This window comes from Bos grunniens, chromosome 14 (genome assembly GCF_055505025.1).
Source record: "Bos grunniens cultivar Pamir isolate PY7600 chromosome 14, Bosgru_T2T1.0, whole genome shotgun sequence".
NCBI classification, from domain to species: domain Eukaryota; kingdom Metazoa; phylum Chordata; class Mammalia; order Artiodactyla; family Bovidae; genus Bos; species Bos grunniens.
The window spans coordinates 82059949-82078434 of NC_141178.1; the positions used below are offsets into that span (position 1 = coordinate 82059949).

The 18486-nt window shown below is 57.6% G+C and overlaps 1 protein-coding gene across 12 annotated transcripts in view; it reads right to left on the reverse strand.

Annotated features, from left to right (window-relative positions):
- The window catches only part of TSNARE1 (t-SNARE domain containing 1), a 117062-nt gene that overhangs the window by 4172 nt on the left and 94404 nt on the right, over positions 1–18486 (reverse strand). For 8 of the 12 annotated variants that reach the window (XR_015140386.1, XM_086335626.1, XM_086335625.1 and 5 more), the window contains one exon: positions 5770–5876. Coding sequence is in view for 8 of the 12 variants with exons in the window: in XM_086335619.1 (XP_086191745.1) it covers positions 5770–5876 (107 nt within the window). In the remaining 4 variants the exon portion in view is untranslated. Of the gene's footprint in view, positions 1–2374; positions 2418–5769; positions 5877–18486 lie in introns of all 12 variants that reach the window. The other 4 variants (XR_015140388.1, XR_015140387.1, XR_015140385.1 and 1 more) reach the window with 1 other exon arrangement.

Genomic DNA, 18486 nt, shown 5'->3' on the forward strand with positions numbered 1-18486 from the left:
GGGTTACAGGAGTCATCGGGGAACCCGAACTCCTGCTTCTGGGGAGGTGTGTGGTCGGGCAGGTTGGCGGCCAGCTTGCAGGAGAGGAAGCCTGCACGTCCCCGTGGGCACCTGGGGTGGCTGGGACTCGAAAGGCTCCAGGCCATTCCACCTCACCCCTGCCTAGCGGCCGGCAAACGCCACCACACCGTCCATCAGGCCTCCCGTCTTCTCACTTCTGTGCGGCCGCTGGCACTGGCGTGCTTCTGTTCTTTTCCACCTTTGTCCTGGTGGAGGGCATTCCCACCGGCTGGCTAGGCCAGCCCTCCTCAGGTGGCCTTCTGCCCAGCCTGGGGGTGCTGAGGGGTGGGGCCATCACATGCAAGGGGAAGGGGGCCTGCTGGGAGCGAACACTGCTTCTGACAAGTGGCCCCAGGAAGCCTGGGGGCCTCCTGAACGCGGCCTGGCCTGGCTTTTGCTGCCGTGCTCCACCCACAGTGACCGCAGGCCTTTGCCTGTCCCTGCTCTCAGCCCCGAGTGCCCACCTTCTTGTTTGATGGACCCCATCCCCACCTCTCAATCCTCAGCTCTCAAGAACCACCTCCTCCAGGAAGCCCTCCCTGCAGACCTGCGCCCCTTCCAGCTTCCACTCTGCTCCTGACAGGTCAGCACCTCAGGGGCCTGCCTCTCCCCTGAGGGAGCAGTGCTGGGTCTGCTTCCAACTGGCAGGGGCGGGGGTGTTTACTGAATCAGACAGAGGCATCGCCGACCTCTGGGCTGCTGGGACTTGTGCCCGTGTGTCCTGCCAGAGGTGACCGGGAGGACAAGGCCTGGCCCTGCTGGCTGGAGGGCCACACGGGAACATCAGAGAGAAAGGCCAGCTGAGTGTCCTGTCTCCATGAACAAGAGCAGGCTCGTGACAATAGTAACACCATTGCAAAGGTGACGGCGTGGTGAGGAGACAGACTGTCACAGAGGGCGGGACTCCTCTGAGCAGGACATCCGGCGGCCTTCACCGCTGATGCCCACGGTCACTGCAGAGGCAACACGGATGACCCTTCATAGATCTGGGCCATGATGGGGGCCACAGCCCCTCCCCTCCTCCTGCTGCCCCCAGCCTCTCCCAGGGGTCTCTGCCCACCTGCCTGCTGACCGGGGGCTCTGGGAGGTGGGCGCTGGGTCCCTGGAGGAGATTTCCATGCATAAATGCCCAGGGAGCCGCGTGACCTTCAGGGAGCCCTCCCAGCACCCCCGGCAGGCACGCTTACCACTGAGGCAGGGCGGGCAGGGCTGCCCAGTGTCACCAGCCTGCAGATGACGAGGCCACCAGGCCTTTTGCAGGCTCAGCCTAGAGCAGTCATCTGAGCCACCTCCATGAGCATGCCCCGAGGACAGCGCCACTGACCACCCAGGCCACGTGGACGATCCGCAGTCCCCACACCACCAGACCTCAGGGTCGCGCAGACCCGAGCTACAGCCTGACCCCACACTCCCGCTCTGTGATCCTGGACAGCCACTTGGCCTTCTGGGCAGTGTTTCCCTGGCACTCCCAACCCCAGGAGGCTCACCCCTCTGTGCTATCCCCTCCGGGTAAGTCCCTTCATCTCTCCATGTGTCAGTTTTCTCATCTGAAAAATGGGGACACACCAGCACCTCCTTCATGGAGCTGTGGTGAGGATTAAGTGAGGTTCTCCCATGTAAAGCTCCTACGCATGGGGCACAGTCATCTCCTGCCCACCCGGATGCCATGCTCCATCCACCACCGCAGCCTCTGGGGAGGGGGAGCAGGCAGCTCAAGGGGGGGTCTGTCCCTCCCTCCTGACCTCACACATGTGCACACACATGCAGACACACACACACACACACAGATACACGTGTGTACACACAGACACACATGCACACAGAGAGACACACATGCACACAGAGATGCACGTGCACACGCATGTACACAGACACACGTGTACACAAAGAGACACACACGTGAACATAGATACATAGGCATGCAGACACACGCATGCACACACAGATACACATGTACACATACATGCACACAGAGACACGCATGCACACAGAGATGCATGTACACAGATGCACGTGTACACAAAGGGACACACGTGAACATAGATACATAGGCATGCAGACACACGCGTGCACACACAGATACACGTGTACACATACATGCACGCAGAGACACACGTGCACACAGACATGCACACACGCATGTACACAGACACGTGTACACACAGAGACACACATGCGCATGCACAGACACACATGCAGGTGCACACAGAAACACACACAACACACACGCAAACAGAAGCACACACGCATGCACACAGAGCTGCAGACACACACGTGCACAGAGGAACCTGGAGATGAAGACCCCACCACTCACTTCCCAAATGGAAATCAATGGCTTCGAGGTTGATATTCCACAGCTTTCAGAAAACATAAAAAACACGATTTGCTATGAGCCTCCATTGAGCCCCTTAAATTTTTGTGCTTGTGAAAAATGCTTCATGGATTGTTGCCCAGATACTGGAATTTCCTATTTGTTGAGGCCCAGCCTTGTGACCCCAGCGGGGGCAGGCGAGGACAAGCCCTCGCTTGCCCTGACCCCCTGCTCCCTCCTCCAGCCACTCCCCCATCCCGCACCAAGACTTGGGACCCAGAGCGCCCACAGGGACACACAGACAGATCCACAGAGAACACAGTTACACGTGAAAAGAGATCCTGAGGGTGTAAGCGCCGAAGTTGTGGGTCCCCAGGAGGACAGAGGGACGGGGAAGCCCCCCAGATCCAAGGGCTCAACTCCTCCTACCGATTCCACCAGCTCCTTCCCCTCAGGAGCCACGGCCGAGACCTGGGCAATCCTGCTGCCGGCCAGTTGCACTGGGCACTGGGAAACCAGCCCCCCTGCAGCCTGACACGCTGCCCCGCGTCCCGAGAAATCACAGGGGTACATGCCCGGGCCCTGGGCCTTGCTGGGGACCCAGAGTCACCATAGCTTCCTCTGCCTGGCTTCTGGGATCGCATCCCTGAAAACCAAGGTTGACCCCAAACCTTCATCTCTCAGATCTGCTCAAAGCGACTGGGCTTGGAGGTACTTCTGGAAACACCACTTTCCAGAAAGGCAAGGGGGTCGGATATGAGATGAGGGGCTGGGGCAGGAGCTGGGCTTGACCAGGACAGGCACCCTTGCTTCTGCTTCTGTGTCATCCAACGTTCCTACCAGGGCTAAGGAGGCTCAACCCGGACCACAGACTTGGTCCATAGCCTCGTCACACTATGAGGCCGACCCAGTCACACTCTGAGTCCTGACCCTGGTCACACTATGAGGCTGATCCCAGTCACACTCTGAGCCCTGAACTGGTCATATGCTGAGCCCTGACCCTGGTCCCACTTTGAGCCCTGACCCTGGTCACACACTGAGCCCTGATCCGGTCACACACTGAGCCCCTGACCCCGGTCCCACTCTGAGCCCTGACCCTGGTCACAGTCTGAACCCTGACCCTGGTTACACTGAGCCTTGACCCTGGTCACACACTGAGCTTGATCCTGGTCCCACTCTGAGCCCTGACCCTGGTCCCACTCTGAGCCCTGACCCTGGTCACAATCTGAGCCCTGACCCGGTCACACACTGAGCCCTGACCCCGGTCACACTCTGAGCCCTGACCCTGGTCACACACTGAGCCTTGACCCTGGTCACACACTGAGCCTGATCCTGGTCACACTCTGAGCCCTGACCCTGGTCCCACTTGGAGCCCTGACCCCGGTCACACAGTGAGCCCTGACCCCAGTCACACTCTGAGCCGTGACCCCGGTCACACTCTGAACCCTGACCCCGGTCACACTCTGAGCCCTGACCCTGCTCACACTCTGAGTCCTGACCCTGCTCACACTCTGAGCCCTGACCCTGGTCCTGGACAAGCCCTCATCCTGCTGTAAATTGAGTGCAGGAGCTCACAGGTGAGCGAGGCCTGCTGAGCTAGATAGGCGGTCCTTCCACATTGGAGAGTTCCAGGTCCTGACGTGCCCCGCCCACACACCCCCAAGCCCCAGCCTGTAAGGACCAGGCAGAGGGGCCTGCAAACCTCGGCAGCTGGGAAGAACTGAGCCTAGGGGAGTCGCAGCCCCGGGAGCCGGCAGGGGCCCTTGGGGGGTGGCCTGGACAGTGGAGTGGGGGTGATGTAGGGCCGCAACCCCTCCTTGGGAGACCCCTGGAGGGCAGGGCCTTGCCCGACATACAAACACAGAACGGGCGCGTGAGGCTGCGGGTGTCAGGGAGCCCCTCCCTCAAGGCCTGTTTTTTCTGCAGAAGTAATAACCCCCTGCGTTTGAACAGAGCCTTTTCCTTCCTCAAAGCACTGTTTATATTTAGCCATTATCTGCCTTTGTCCTCAGAGCAACTCGGCAGCAAGAGAGAGGCAGACGGTAGCCCCACAGCTCTGCAGAAGCCGTGCCCAGAGCAGGTGGGCCTCCAGGTCCCGGGACCCCTGCCGCATGGCCTGCGGGTCACAGAGGGTGCCTGAGCACAGTGGGCTGGGGTATCTCCTGGCTTGGTGATGCGCCAGAGATGAGGTGTCCCTACAGGGATGGGCTCAGGGCTCCTCCGGTCCCACAGTGCCCAGGGACACCCACACCCCTGCGCCCCCCTCCAGGTGGCCTGGGGCCTGACTCCCAGCTTGTCCTACCAGGGTCTGAGCTGCCCCAGCCCCAGGCCCTCCCCACTGTTTGTCTATAAGCTGCTAGGAGCTGGAGACCCCTCCTGCCCCCTGAGCCCGCGGGCCACTAAGGGGCTACTGGCCGGCCATGTGGCCTGCGTCTCAGCCTCGCCTTCCGTCTCCCCAGGGGTCAGTCCGCTCCAGCCAGGGAGCTCACTGGAGGCCGATCAGCTGTTCCCGCGGGGTCTGCGTGCCTGGCCCGAGGATGCATCCTTGGGTTCCCTCTAGCAGTGGGACGGGTTTCCCAGCCCTGGGGCGGGGTCACAGCTGGGTGTGCAGGGGAGGGTGGGGCGGGAGGGTAAGTGGGAGGTCTGGGAGGTCTGAGCAAAGGAGGGCTGTAGGGAAATCTGAAGGAGTGGAGAGAGGAGGGAAGCCCCTCCCCACTGGTCCCTCAGCGCCAGGTACTGTCCCCGCCCAGGACCCAGGAGCACGGGAGGCCCCGTCATCATGGACCCTCACCTCTGGTGATGGAGCCCAGCCTTGGACATGGCAGTGCCCTACATACGACCGTGGGCCTCAGTCTCCCCTGCTGGATGGTGCTGATGATGACCGTCCCACCATTGTGAGCAGAATGACCTAAGTAGTAGGCGTGTCACCCCCAAGGGTGACATCTGGAGCTCTATCTATGCCCTAGGCTGCCGTCACAGATGACCACAGATGGGGTGGGGTTTTGTCCCAGCTCTGGAGGCCAGGACCCAAAATCAAGGGCCAGCAGGGCCTTAGACCCTCTGAAGCTCCAGGGAGGGTCTGCTGCCTGACTCTGCTCAATACCATCCCAGGGGACTAGTCAGTCGTGACCTTCTGGAAGTCAGCGCTTACACAGGGGTCTTCAGGAGAGCCTGCCCTGGGCTGTGAGCTCCAGGCACGTGGGCTGCCCTCTGCCTTGTTCACCACTGGTCAGCAGGGCCCAGCCATGGCTGACACATCGGAGGATGAACGGATGGATAAGTGGACGGGTGGGTGGACCAGAGATGGGGAGACGAGTGGATGGATAAGTGGTGGGTGGTGGATGGGGGTGGGTCAAAGGAGATCAGATGGGTGGTGTGGGGGCAGGGACCGCACCTACCCGGGGCGGCATCACTTTCGGACGGAGGTGGCGACGATGAGGACGATGACCAGCAGGATGGTGACACCAGCCGCCAGGAGGAAGCACTTGACCTTGCGTCTCCGGAGCTGGACAGAGAGACAGAGGCTGCTGTCGTGTGTTGGGCGCCTGGCCTCCCATCCTGGGGGACACTGGGCCTGTGACTGCAGGGGGCTGGGCCCACCTGAGGCCAAGGCCCACACAGTCCTTGTCCCTTGCAGGGGACAGATGGCACATACTCATCCAAGAGCCGCTCTGGGTTGGCCCTGGAAAGGAGGCAGGAGAGCCAGTGAGGCGCCGACAGCTCCAGAGGCAGCCAGGCTTGGGAGTGGCTCCTGGTTTGCCCTCCTCCTTAGCCACGCCCCTTCCTGGGACCTTGGATTCTTCTGCAAGTATAAGATGATGCCGTGGACTCCAGGAGCCACTTGGAAGACTTCAAAAGATGACGCATGGCAAGTACACGCCATGGAGTCTGACAAATGCCAGCCACAAAGTCCTCCCCACTTTTCTTATTCCTCTGTGTTGTTGTGGTCACTATAAATTTACAACTTGCGGGCACACCATCAAAGGCCTCAGGGCGGGAAGACACACAGATCGGTGCTGGAGAACTCGTCAGGGAGGGTTCTAACTCTCCAGGTCCTGAGCGCAGGGGGTGTGACTCCCCAGGCACACCAGCCGGTGGGAGGTAAGGGACCAAGGTGGAACCTGGTGCAAAGCGAGAGCTTAGAATAGCCTGGGAGGTCACCAAGCAGTTCAAGAGGGTTGGTGACAAGCCCTCCAACTTCACAAGAGTTAGTGACTTAGGAAGTAACTAGGAGGTTGGGGAGGAGAAGGAAGACCGATCCCTGGAAAGACAAAGGCCTCAAGCAGAAGGGGAATCTGAGAGGATGGGGGCAAGACCAGGAGGGGGACCCTCAGAACCTGGCTGTGACGGGCTACTCAAGAGAAGGGAAAGAGGTCAAGGATGAATCCCCCGACAGCTCACCTGAGCCATCACGCGGATGTTGGGGCTGGCCCTGCATTCATCCGTTCATTATTGCACTCCTTCCATTGTTCCATCCATCACTCATCCATTCATTCCAATGACCCACCTGCCTGCCAGTCCACACACCCATTCCTCCATCCACTCATCCATCCCCCCACCCCTCCACCCCTCCAGCAACGTGATCACACACACACAACAATCCACCCATCTATCCACCTTTCTGCCCTTCCACTCTTGCAAGGTGGCTCTGGTCTCTAAGCGGACATTACAGTGGAAAGCTGACTCAGCTGTGGGGAAGGGAAGAGCCTGGCAGGGACAGGGTAGGCAGGGTCCCTGGAGTAGGCAGGACTGAACTCTGCTTCAGGGCAGTGTCTCAGATCTGCTGGATGACGGATGGATGACCAACCCCATCCCCATCTTCACTGCCTCAGTGTTACTCCAGCTGAAGACCAGCCATCATCAGAACAGCCCTGCCTCCCAGGCCTGTGGACAAGTACTGTCATGCCATATCCTGGGCCAGCACTTGGCTCAGAGAGGTTAAGTGACCTGCCCCGGCCTCAGAAATGGTGTGCTCATCTGCGGTTCAGCCTCTCTGCCCCGCTTCCCAGCTTTCACAAGTCACACTGCTGCCCTGGCATGCCAGCTGTGTGGGGGAGGGGCCAGAATGAATCAGACATAGCCTTCAGGGAGCCCAGAGCTGGGGGTGGGGGAGGTCGGAAACCCACAGCCCTCCTGGCAGAAAGGGTCTCCAAGCCAGGGCCCCTCAGGACCCTGGACAGGGCCCGCTGTCCGAGTGCAGCAGGACAGCCCCCCTTTTGAAAACTTGTGAGTGCCCAGGGTCCCCCACGGACTGCCTGGACTCAGCCCCTCCCCAACACTGACCGGCGGGTCCTGTCAACGTGTCTGCAGACAAAGAGCCGCCAGCTCACGAGCTGCAGTCAGGATTCCAACCCGGTGCCCGTGGCAGGCCTGTGTGTATGCTCCACATCCCCCACAGAAGGGCCGACGGGCCCTGTGAGCTCTCAGCACCCCTCGCACGCCTGGGCCCCCACACAAGCATGGATGGGGACCATCTGCAGGAATCTGGACGCCCATGAGAAACACAGCTGCCAGGGCTGGGCAGAGCTGGCTTCCACGACCTGACTGTGTGAGGCTGGGGCACACTGCCTGCCTCCCAGGCTCCAGGCGGTCACAGCAAGCCGCTGTCCCAGCTCTCCCATCCACGTGGCTCAGGTACAGCCCAGCTGGGATCAGCCTGGCCTCATGCTCGCCACCGGCAGGAGGAGTGTCCGTGCCCGGCCCAGCCCCGGTCAGCCTTCCCGGGACCCTCAGGCTGACCTCGAGCTGGACAGCAGCTGAGCACCTGCGTGGGTATGATCTATGCCAGGCCTGTGCCTCCCTGGTCCCCCTTTGTCCACCCTCCACACCTCACCGCCACGTCACACAGAGCAAGGGGAGGGAGGCAGTGGAACTGGAGCCACGCCAGCAGCCCAGGGGCCTGGCTGGAGGGAGGACAAGAGCAGCAGGACAGGTCACCGGGGGGAACGGGGTCGGCAGGCAGCCTCCCCAGGCCCTGCTAGCCCTGCCAGCCTCCACCAGGCCCGCCCCTTCTTGTCCCTCCTCTCCCCACAGTGAACCATGCTGGGCTTCTCCTCCAACTTCAAGGGGAAGAGGCGGGCAGGCGATGACAGGTAGGCCGGGGGCCGCCAGATGCTCAGGTAAAGACAGATGGAGGAGCAGAGGCAGGCTTTGATGACATGCTCTGTAGTCCCGGCCCCTGGGGCCCCCTCCCATGGCACAAGGCAGAGCCCCGCCAGCCCCTAGCCTCTGCTCAGCCCCGGGCACCTGCACCCTCACCCGCAGGGATGGAGGCGGCTTCTGTGGGGCTGGGCTGGCCCAGGGACAGAGGCCACACTGGGCTCCCCCAGGAGCAGCCGGTGAGACGAGAGCCCCTCCCGGAGCTCCGGGGAGCAGGAAGCCTGGACACAACCTCGACTGATGGGCTGACCTTTCCGGCTCCCAACGGAGGTGTCCTGACCGCATCCGTGACCTTCCAGTAAAGCATGGAGGAGACGTCCTTAAGGAGGCATGATGAGATTTCCTGTTAACACCACTGTGTCCGACAAGGAAGACGGGCCTGGAAGGGCCCCTCAAGGTGCTAAGAACTGGCGCACTTTTTTTGCATGGAGCTAGAGCCATTTTTAAAGGCAGGAGGAGCCCAGGGACCCAGGCAGAGGCTGTGGGAAGGATCATAGGGGCCTAGGGTCCCCGAGCCCCTACTCTCCAAGCTGGGCGGGGGGGGCACCCTCGTCCACACCAAGCTCTCATAACCCCACACTGTGGGCACTGCCCTGGCCCCCTGCTGCAGGGACCCCAGGACACAGACCTAGGAGGCCCAGGGTTACAGGCTAAGCTGAGTTCCCGAGACAGACCCCAAGAGAGATGCTGAGCCTTATCCAGGACCTCAGAGCGGGGCCTAAACAGGAGACGGGCTTTCACGGAGGCCACCAGGTGAATGCAGGGTCCTCTGACCAGCTCCATGGGGAGAAGGCCGTGTGAACATGCAGAGGCCACCTGCAGCCCAAGAGGGAGGCCTGGAGCGGAGTCCCTCTCCCGTGGCAGAAGCAGCCGGCCATGCTGACATCCTGATCTCGCACTTCCGGTCTCCAGAGTCTCGAGACTGTAAATGTCCAGTTTTCGCCGCCCATCTGTAGGGTCTGTTATGGCAGCCCGCACTGACCACAGGCCCGGCCCTGACCCATCTCCCCCGCCGACCCCGGGGAGCAGCTGCACCCCAGTTGCCAGAGGCCTTCAGACACAAAGCTCGTGGGTCCAGCAGCATCTTGGGCCTTATCCAGGCCCGCCTTGGGCACCCCACAAAAGCACCTCCACCCTGCTCACTGATGCCCTCACTGCCCTGGGCGCCCTCGGGCCCTGTTCCTGCCCCCCTCCAGGAGCCGGGCCTAGGACATGGGGGTCAAAGGCCAGTGGGGCCGCAGGTCCCTTAAGTCCATCACATCCTACACAGGAGGGGGTGGCCTCAACAAGGATGCTCACAGGGCTATGGATGCCTCCGGAGGTGGAGAGCTCTGCACTGGGCACGTCCGGGCAGCCAGCACCAGAGGTCACCATCTGGAGCAAGGGTGGTGGGCTGCCCAGAGCCCTCATCCTTCGTCTGGGGCCTGTTCCCACAAGGCAGTCATGAGGCCCCTGGGGAACAGACTCCACACAGAGGCTCCCAAGACACAGAGTAGCCCCTTCCTGGTGGCTGCTGCCTCAGTCCCCTCAGAGAGGTGCTGGGTGCTGCATGCTGACAATGACCCTCAGGACAGCCCTGCAAGTGGCCCAAGCACACCCATTTCAGAGGTGAAAACACTGAGGCTTGGGAAGTGCAGTTCGCCCACACCCCTGAGTAATGGTTGGGGACAGAGCTGCCCAGGGACCACACAGGAGGGAAGGAGCAGGAGAGCATGCTGTGGGGACGGGACAAGTGAGGCCGGTAGGGGGACCCCCGCCCTGCCTCCCTGCCTGCCCCTGCCTGGCTCCCTATGCCCCGGGTGCCCCGGCTGTCAGTGTCAGCTGATGAATCACTCTTAAACAGCAGCCCCACGCTGAAGGAGTCTGATGGGGGCTGGCAGCAGGGAGCCAATTAACCTGAATTAGGCTCTTGATTGGGGCCCAATTAGTGTTGGCCGCGTGGGGTCAGAAGCAGTCCTGGTGCAGTAATTGTTGAATTAATTCCCTGGCTGGGGAGGGCTGCACCTCCCCGCCCCGGCTCGGGACACCGGCTGGCTTCCCACAGCTTCAGTGAAGCTGCAGCTTCCACCCCACCCCACCCCACCACTGCCGTCCTGCCCCGCCCTGGCCTGGCCCAGCCCACTCACCCTGTGGGAGGGGGTGGCCACATGACAGTCTGGGAAGGGGGCTTGCTCAGACAGCCCCCCTCCACAGGGCCTTCCTATGTATCCCTCCCTCTGCAGTGCTTCACTCAGAGAACAACTCACTCTTTAAAACCCACCTCCAGCATCACCACCTCCAGGATGTCTGCCCAGGTGCTCCCTAGTTGCACCAGGAGCTGTCTCTGGGGTCCCCGGCCCTGCTTCCCTCTGCTCAAAACTTGCCTCCTTCTGGCTATAGCTGTTGAAGGTGACCACGACCCTGCCCCAAGGTTGGCAGGACTCAGCGGAAGCAGGATGAGCAAGAGGAGCATCCCAGCCTCGGGGTCCAGGGACGGGCTCTGTGGACACACCCTCAGGCCACCTCAGGCTCATGTCCATGGCGAGGGAAGGTGGACACTGGCCGGTCGGTCCAACGGGCTCACAGAGCTGCCACCCTCTGCCTGCCCCTTACCCACGAGAACGAAGATCCAGAGTGTGTAGTTCGGGAGAGACAGCAAGGGTGAGGCGGCAAGGCTGGGGTTAGTTGTCGGGGCTGGGCCAGCCTGAGCAGAGCGAGGGGAGGAACCCCTGGGGCTGCGGAGGGGTGCAGCCACTGTGAGAAGCGAGGCCCCAGCTCCCACGGCCCCGACAAGCAGGGCCCCCGAGGAGGGGAGGGCGCTGACTTGGAGCCCCACAGCCCCAGGCCCCTCCCCACCCCCAGGGACCAGGCTGCTGTCTGGAGGAGTCATCTGAGCGCCTGAGCTCTGGGGCTTCAGGCCCGGTGAAGGGCGCAGCAGCAGAGGATCAGAGCAGAGCTCAGGGTGGAGCCCCAGCTACCCAGGGAGGCCGCGACCCCTGTAAAGCTCACGGCGGCTCACACCTTTCGAAGCCCCTTCCAGCCAGCGTGTGTGCACCCCCTTCGGGACCAGCAGGGCTCGTTTCTCTGTCCTCTCAGCCCCCAGTTCAAGAGCTGCCCCTATCCTAGGTGTCCCAGGCCAGCAGGGCCCACCCACGCACAGCAGGTGCTCACTGAAGCCCGAGCCTCCTCCAGGGCCCACGTGTGCTGAGGCCGCAGCCTGGCCCTCTGGGTCCTTCTGGGCTTATCGTCCCCTGATGAGTAGGCCAGAAGGGCTCAGGGCCCTGGACTCCCCCATCTCCAGCAGCCAGGGGCTCTGCGGGGGAGGAGGGAGCAGGGAGGAAGGAGGGAGGGGCAGGTGAGGAGGGGCCAGGGCACTTGGGCATCAGATGCCCGCTTGGGACTCAGTGGGACCAACACTCACCCTGCCCCCACCCCCGACACCGGCTGCAGGGAATGTGGGGGCTGTCCTCGAGGCCCTGGGGAGCACGAAGCCCAGAGAAGGGTGATGGCGCACCAGCGAGGAGAATGGTGAAAGTTGAGTTACCGACCTTAAACGAACGGTGGGCCCGTAATCTCTGTGTCCTCGGTCTCCAGCCCTCGCCCCCTGCCCCTCCCGTCTGACCCACGGCCCGGCATCCCCTCCTCAGAAGCCATCAGGCTCCCACTCTCTTCCTCAGAAGCCGCTTCTCATGCAAATGTATTCAGAATACATGACATTTCAGAAACATCTATTTTGTATATATTTAGACTCCATTTCAAAAGAATTATTCAAAATCGGAGCCATTTGGATGGATGGGTATGGAACGGATTGTTTCTTAAGTGTGAGCATCACAAACACCGTGTTTTCTAAATGGATTACAGATGCTGTAATTATTGAAACATTCGGCTGGGGGGAAATTCCACAACTGTGACTTTTGACTCGGGGACTCTGTGTCTCAGGACGGGGGCTCAGGGGCACTTGTCCTGAGGATGGAACCCAAGGGTGGCTGAGAGCTCCCGGCTTGTCTGCTGCTCTGGCAGAGGCTGGGGTCCCCACACCAGGCAGGGTCCTGCACGGGACATGGGCCTGTCCACTAGGGCCTGAACCGTCCGCGTCCACCCTCCAGCTGACTCACGTCCTGACCTGAAGACCGGGTCCAGTACCTCCAGGGATGGAGCCCCACACCATGCCTGCACACCACGCCCCCACATCAGAACTGGTGAGCTGGGCTCCCTCCCCCAGCAGCACCCGGGAAGGAGCAGTCATTGAGTCATCCGAGGAGGGCTGGTCTCCCAGGAACTCTCTGCTTCAGAGAGCGACCCCGTAGAACTGGGCAGGAGAATCAAGTAAGCGGGGCTGAGACGTCCAGCAGTCGGCTCGGTCCCCACCTCCTGAAGGGAGGGAGGCCAGACCCCACCGACGTGGTTACGGATGATGCAGTAGGGCCGTGGCGGCGGGCAAGTAGAATTCAACGCTCTCTGGATGAGAAACCCCCAACTCCAACTCAGCCAAGCCATGAACTCGGCATCAAACATCATCAAACGAGGAGGCAGCAGCGTCAGGAAACAGATTAGACCACCGAGACTGTAAAAACCCAGGGCAACGCACGGGTAAATGTCTAAAGAATGAAGGATACGGTCATTGAGAGGCAACCAGGGACTATTGAGAACGAACAGAAGATCTGGAAAAGAAATGAACTTCTGGAAAGAAACACGGTTTTTGAAGTGAAAGACTGAGCTGACAAGTTCAGCAGAAGACGTGACCCAGCCTAAACCAGAGAGACACATCTGAGTGAACCAGCCGTCACCCCAGGGGGCAAGCAGACTGGAAAGCAGGAAGGAGATGGTCCAAGCTACAGAGACGGCAGGAGGCCTCTAAGCCAGGCCCCGCTGACGACGGGCCTGCAGGGAGCACGGGGACAGGTCTATGTAAGGGGTGACGGCCGCGGTCTCCCAGGACGGGTCCACACAGGCGTCCACTGACCCAACAGCCATAAAGCAGAAGGGGAAAAATCCACATCTGGACATACCTTGGGAAAACCATAAATTCTAAATACAAAGACAAGCTCTTCAATTGGCCAGGGGGAAAAAAAAAACAGATCCCCAAAAATAAGAAGAAGGCAGGAGGACAGTCAGGAAATGCCTTGGTAGCCAAATGGAGCCAGCTGGCACTGGACGGAACTCCTGACAGCAACACCCTGTGTGAAGACTTGGGCAACGCAGAAACAAAGACAAACAGAACCTGTCCACGTGGAACTTCCCTGGGGGTCCAGCAGTTAGGACTCTGCACTTCCAATGCAGGGGACACCACTTTGATCCCTGGTCTGGGAACTAAGATCCCATATGCCTTGTGGCTAAAAAAAAAAAAAGAAACTGTCTACATGATCACCAAGACTGGTCCCAAAAACTGACTTCAGGAAGGAGAAAGAGCCCAGAAGATCTGAGATAAAAAGAGCCACTGGTGCCCAGTACATGACACAGTGGATCCTCACTCACACCAGCTGCAAAAATCAGGGCATCCCACCGGGGAGTCTGTGAAAAAAAGAACTGAGGATGTCGGGGGTCCAAGGCAGGGGCCTGAGCTCACACATCCAGCAGCTCCGTGTGCCCATCAGGAAGGGGCAGCAGTCATGTCTGCCTTTAGACTTTGCAGCCAGATCGCAAGGCAAACAAATGAAAGATGGAAATAAACTGCAAGAAAAAAAAAGGAACTAATTTCTAAACACTCCATGGATTAAAGAGATGCGACTAAACCCAACAAATGAAACTGGGTTAGAATCCTGGAGGTTAAGAACATTATTGGAACCATCGCTGACACCTGAACGGAGTCAATGATTCGACAGTCACATCTGATGAGTGTTGATTTACTGGTTTGATGGCTATCCAGAAGCACGTCCTGGCCTTCAGTAATTCCACGCTGAGGTATTACAGAGCAACATTGTGGTGTAAGTGATTCTCAGGACAAAGAAGTGCCAAAGACTGGGGAGCATGGCTTAAAGAGATGCAGGAACTCTGAGTCCTAGCTCTGCAACATTCATGTAAATACGAAATCTCTATCAAAATAAAAAGTTTACAACTTAGAACTAAAAAAGCAGTTTTCAAAAATAAAGATTAGTGGAAATCAAAAAGTAAGATGAGAGAAATGAGAGCTAATACATCAGCTGTGGCTGAAGCTCAGTCAGGACAAGAGCTAGACTGTCACTATGGATTTTCAAATCCAGCTCAATGTCGTTTACGAGCGACATATCAAAAGCATAAAAGAATAGGAAAATATATTGTGAGAGCATTAATCAAAAGAAAGCAGAAATAGACCCATTGAGAGCAGACAAAATGGGTTTTGAGATAAAAGGCATCATGTGGGATAGGAAAGGTCACTTCGTAACGCTGAGTTTCAATTTACCAAGATGATACACTCACCCTAAACTTGTATGCAACCCAGAAAAAAAAGAGCCATAGAATATATAAAGCAAACACTTATAGAGCTACAGGGAGAAATTTCCAAATCTAGCAATGTGGTATAAGATTTCAACAGATTTCTCTCAATTCCTGATGTCAGGCAGACCACAAACTATCTGAATTACCTAGCTTGGTTTATTGGACACTAATAGAATTTTCCATGTCTGTGTATTTAAAGAATGCACATTCCTCTCTCATACACATGCAATATTTGCAGAACTGGAAAGCTCTAAGCCATAAAGAAAGTCTTAACAAATTTCACATAAAAGAAATCCTCTAAACAAAATGCGACTATTAGAAGATAACAGAAAAGAGCAAATTTAAAATCCCCATGGATTTAGAAATCCTACCATTCATTTCTAAATAACTCATGGGTCAGAGAAAAAAATCATAATAGATAAACTATTTTAAATTGAACGATAATGGATATGTGATATACCATTACGTGGAGCCACAGTAACCATGGCCCTTTAAGGGGGGTTGTAGACTCAAAATGCTGATGTCAGAAAACAAGAGAAGGGCTGCAACTGCGTGGGCTGAGCACCAGGCTGTAGACGCTGGGAGGAAGAGCAGCCACACACGCAGAGAAAGAGAACCAGGAGATGGAATAGCACAAGAGAGAACAAAGGACCAGAGTCCGGAAAGAGCGATCAGGGCAGAAAGGAACTGGACCAATAAGGTAGGAATGAGAGAGCTACAGACCGCAGGTGGACCGGACACCGTGCAGTAATTAACAAGGTCATCAGCACCTGGAGCCTCCACGCCGAAAAACCGAGACCAGTGGACAGACTCTTAAAACAGGTGGCTTACCAAAAGCGTCGAGAATAAGAAAGAACCTGAGTGGTCTGTGAGCACTCTGAGAACCCAGAGAACAGAGGAGACAGGGCAAGAACACACCCCTAAGCTTCATATGAAGCAGACACAGACGTGCCACTAAAACGGGACAAGATTATCACGGGCAGGGGCGTGCAGAGGCCACACAGGAGCAACAGTCCCAAAAAGACCAGCAGCGAGAGCGAGCCCACATCACCGTCAGTTGCTGGGATCACTCACTCCGCTGAGAACGCAAGAAGAGCGACACGCACCAAGTTAACAGAGCAAAAGAAAAACAAATAATCATCTTAACAGATAAATATATACACGATGTAATTGGACACCCAGCCCTTAGTTTTTCTAAAAAAGCTCTTGTCGAGCCCTTAGCAAATATCCTTCATCTGACAAAGAGTACAATAAATCTAAAATTAACATTCTTCACAGGCTAAGGTTGGAAGCATTCCTTTTTAAAATTAGGAACCAAACAAGGAAGCCCATTTTCCCTCCTTCTAAGTCAGGACTCACCAGGGCTCCCTGCCTACACAGCGATCAGGAAAGAGAAATTAAAAGGCATCAGGATGGAAGAAATAAAGCTGTTATTATCGATAATAACAGGATTATCTTCAAAGGAAACCTAACAGAATCCTTAGGCAAAGTATGAGAAATAATTAGACATTAACATCTGGCTGAACATAGACTCAATTCACAAAAATCACACACATTTCTACATACCAGCAACATGCTGGTACATGTACCATTTATAGAAGCAAACAAATATGTTTAGGTATATACCTCTTAAAAGATATGATATTTATATATACGGAGACAGTCATTGTTTAAATGTATTTTAAAACACTTTAAAAGACATAAATAGATACACTGTGGGCTTCCCTGGTGGCTCAGAGGTTATAGCATCTGCCTGCAATGTGGGAGACCTGGGTTCGATCCCTGGGTCGGGAAGATCCCCAGAAGGAGGAAATGGCAACCCACTCCAGTATTCCTGCCTGGAGAATCCCATGGATGAAGGAGCCTGGTGGGCTTCAGTCCACGGGGTAGCAAAGAGCCGGACACAACTGAGCGACTTCTCCTTTTTTAGATACACTGTATTCACAGACAGGAAGTCTCCATACCATGAGGATATCAGTTCCTAACAACTGGAGCCACAGGTGCAATGCAATTCCAATAAAGATTGCTGACTGGGTTGTTTACGGAAACTGACGAGATTCCAAAACATACACAGGAGTGCACAGGGCCAGGGAGACCGAGGAGAGTGCTAGAAATAATAAGGGTGGGTCCACCTGCCAGGGAGAGTCGCTCAGCACAAAAGCGGAGATATGCGCACAGGGAGGCCGTGATGTGGGAAGAGGCTCGGCAGGACCAGAGGGACCACGCGGAGCCTGCACGGGACTGGGAGCAGAGGCGGAGCCAGCGCCGCACTGGGAGCAGGGCCGAGACACGAGGAGGGGTGTTCAGACGTGGTGAAGGCAACTGAACCCCGGAGCTGGAGGCAGCTGGAGGTCTGCGGGAAAAAAAACAAAGAAGAACCCCTCCCGGACGCGGGGTGTGGGGGACCCAGGAGTGGGCACGGACCCCCGGAGTCCTCAGGAGACTCCGAGAGGCGGGGAGAGTGGTGATGTTGGCGGCGGGGCCAGGCGCACAGGGCAGCGTCGCCCAGGTTGGAGCGCGCACACGTGTGTGTACATTCCGCAAATCACCGAGGAGCAAAAACAAACACTCCAAGTGTTTAAATGGGCAAAAGGCATGAACAGACTTCACAGCAAAGGAAACACAAATATAAACATACAAAAATTCCAACTGCGTTAGTAATCAAGAAAATGCAAATGAGGACCACAATTACACACGATCTCACTCCCACCAGACTGGCCGAGATTAGAGAAGCCGATGGTATCCAACACTGCGGGCAGAGCCCACACGGCGCTGGGGGGAGTGCGGTGGTCAACACCCATCTGGTCAAGCTGAGCCGTCCACGTGCCTGTGACCCAGCGGCCCTGCTCCTGCGCCGTGACCCAGAAAAAGCCTTCCCCACCAAGCGCACCCTCGAGGGAGCACCTTTCCGTCCCGAGGAGAGTGGTCACGCGGACTCTGACAACACTCACACTGTGTCACATGGGACCAGTGAGATGTGTGGACCAGAGCCACGCACAAGCACACAGCGGGTCCTGGAAATGAGGCTGGATCAGAAAGGCAGCCAGTCCTGGGGAAGGAAGGAGAGTCTGGCTTGATTTTTATGGAGATAAAAAGCAAGCGCAACTGGACAATCCACACAGAGCAGTTCAGGGGCAGCGGGTGAGCTGGGGAGGGCCCGAGCTGCCCCCTGGGCACAGGGGCCATCCCAGTGGCCTGCTGAGGGGGCTGGTGAAAACCCACTGTACCGTCACACTTTATATCATTAAGTATGTGAGGTGTACAATTTGTACGAGTTATCAAACACTGTATTAGAAAAAGGCCGTAACGATGACAGTGTGGGGACTGGCGAGGGCTCTGCAGCCAGCTGGCTGTAGCCATCACAGCACTCAGGCCCTCCCCCAGGTGCGCTGAGACCTGTCAGGGTCAGGGGAGGGCTTTGGGGGGCAAAGATATAGGGATGCAGGAGGGCTGGATGTTCCCAGGCAGAGAAGTACAAGGAGGGCCTGGGGGGCCCCCTGGATGTGCCCCAAACCCCGGGGACCAGGGGCCCAGACCAGGCAACATCCTCCCTTGGGGGTGGA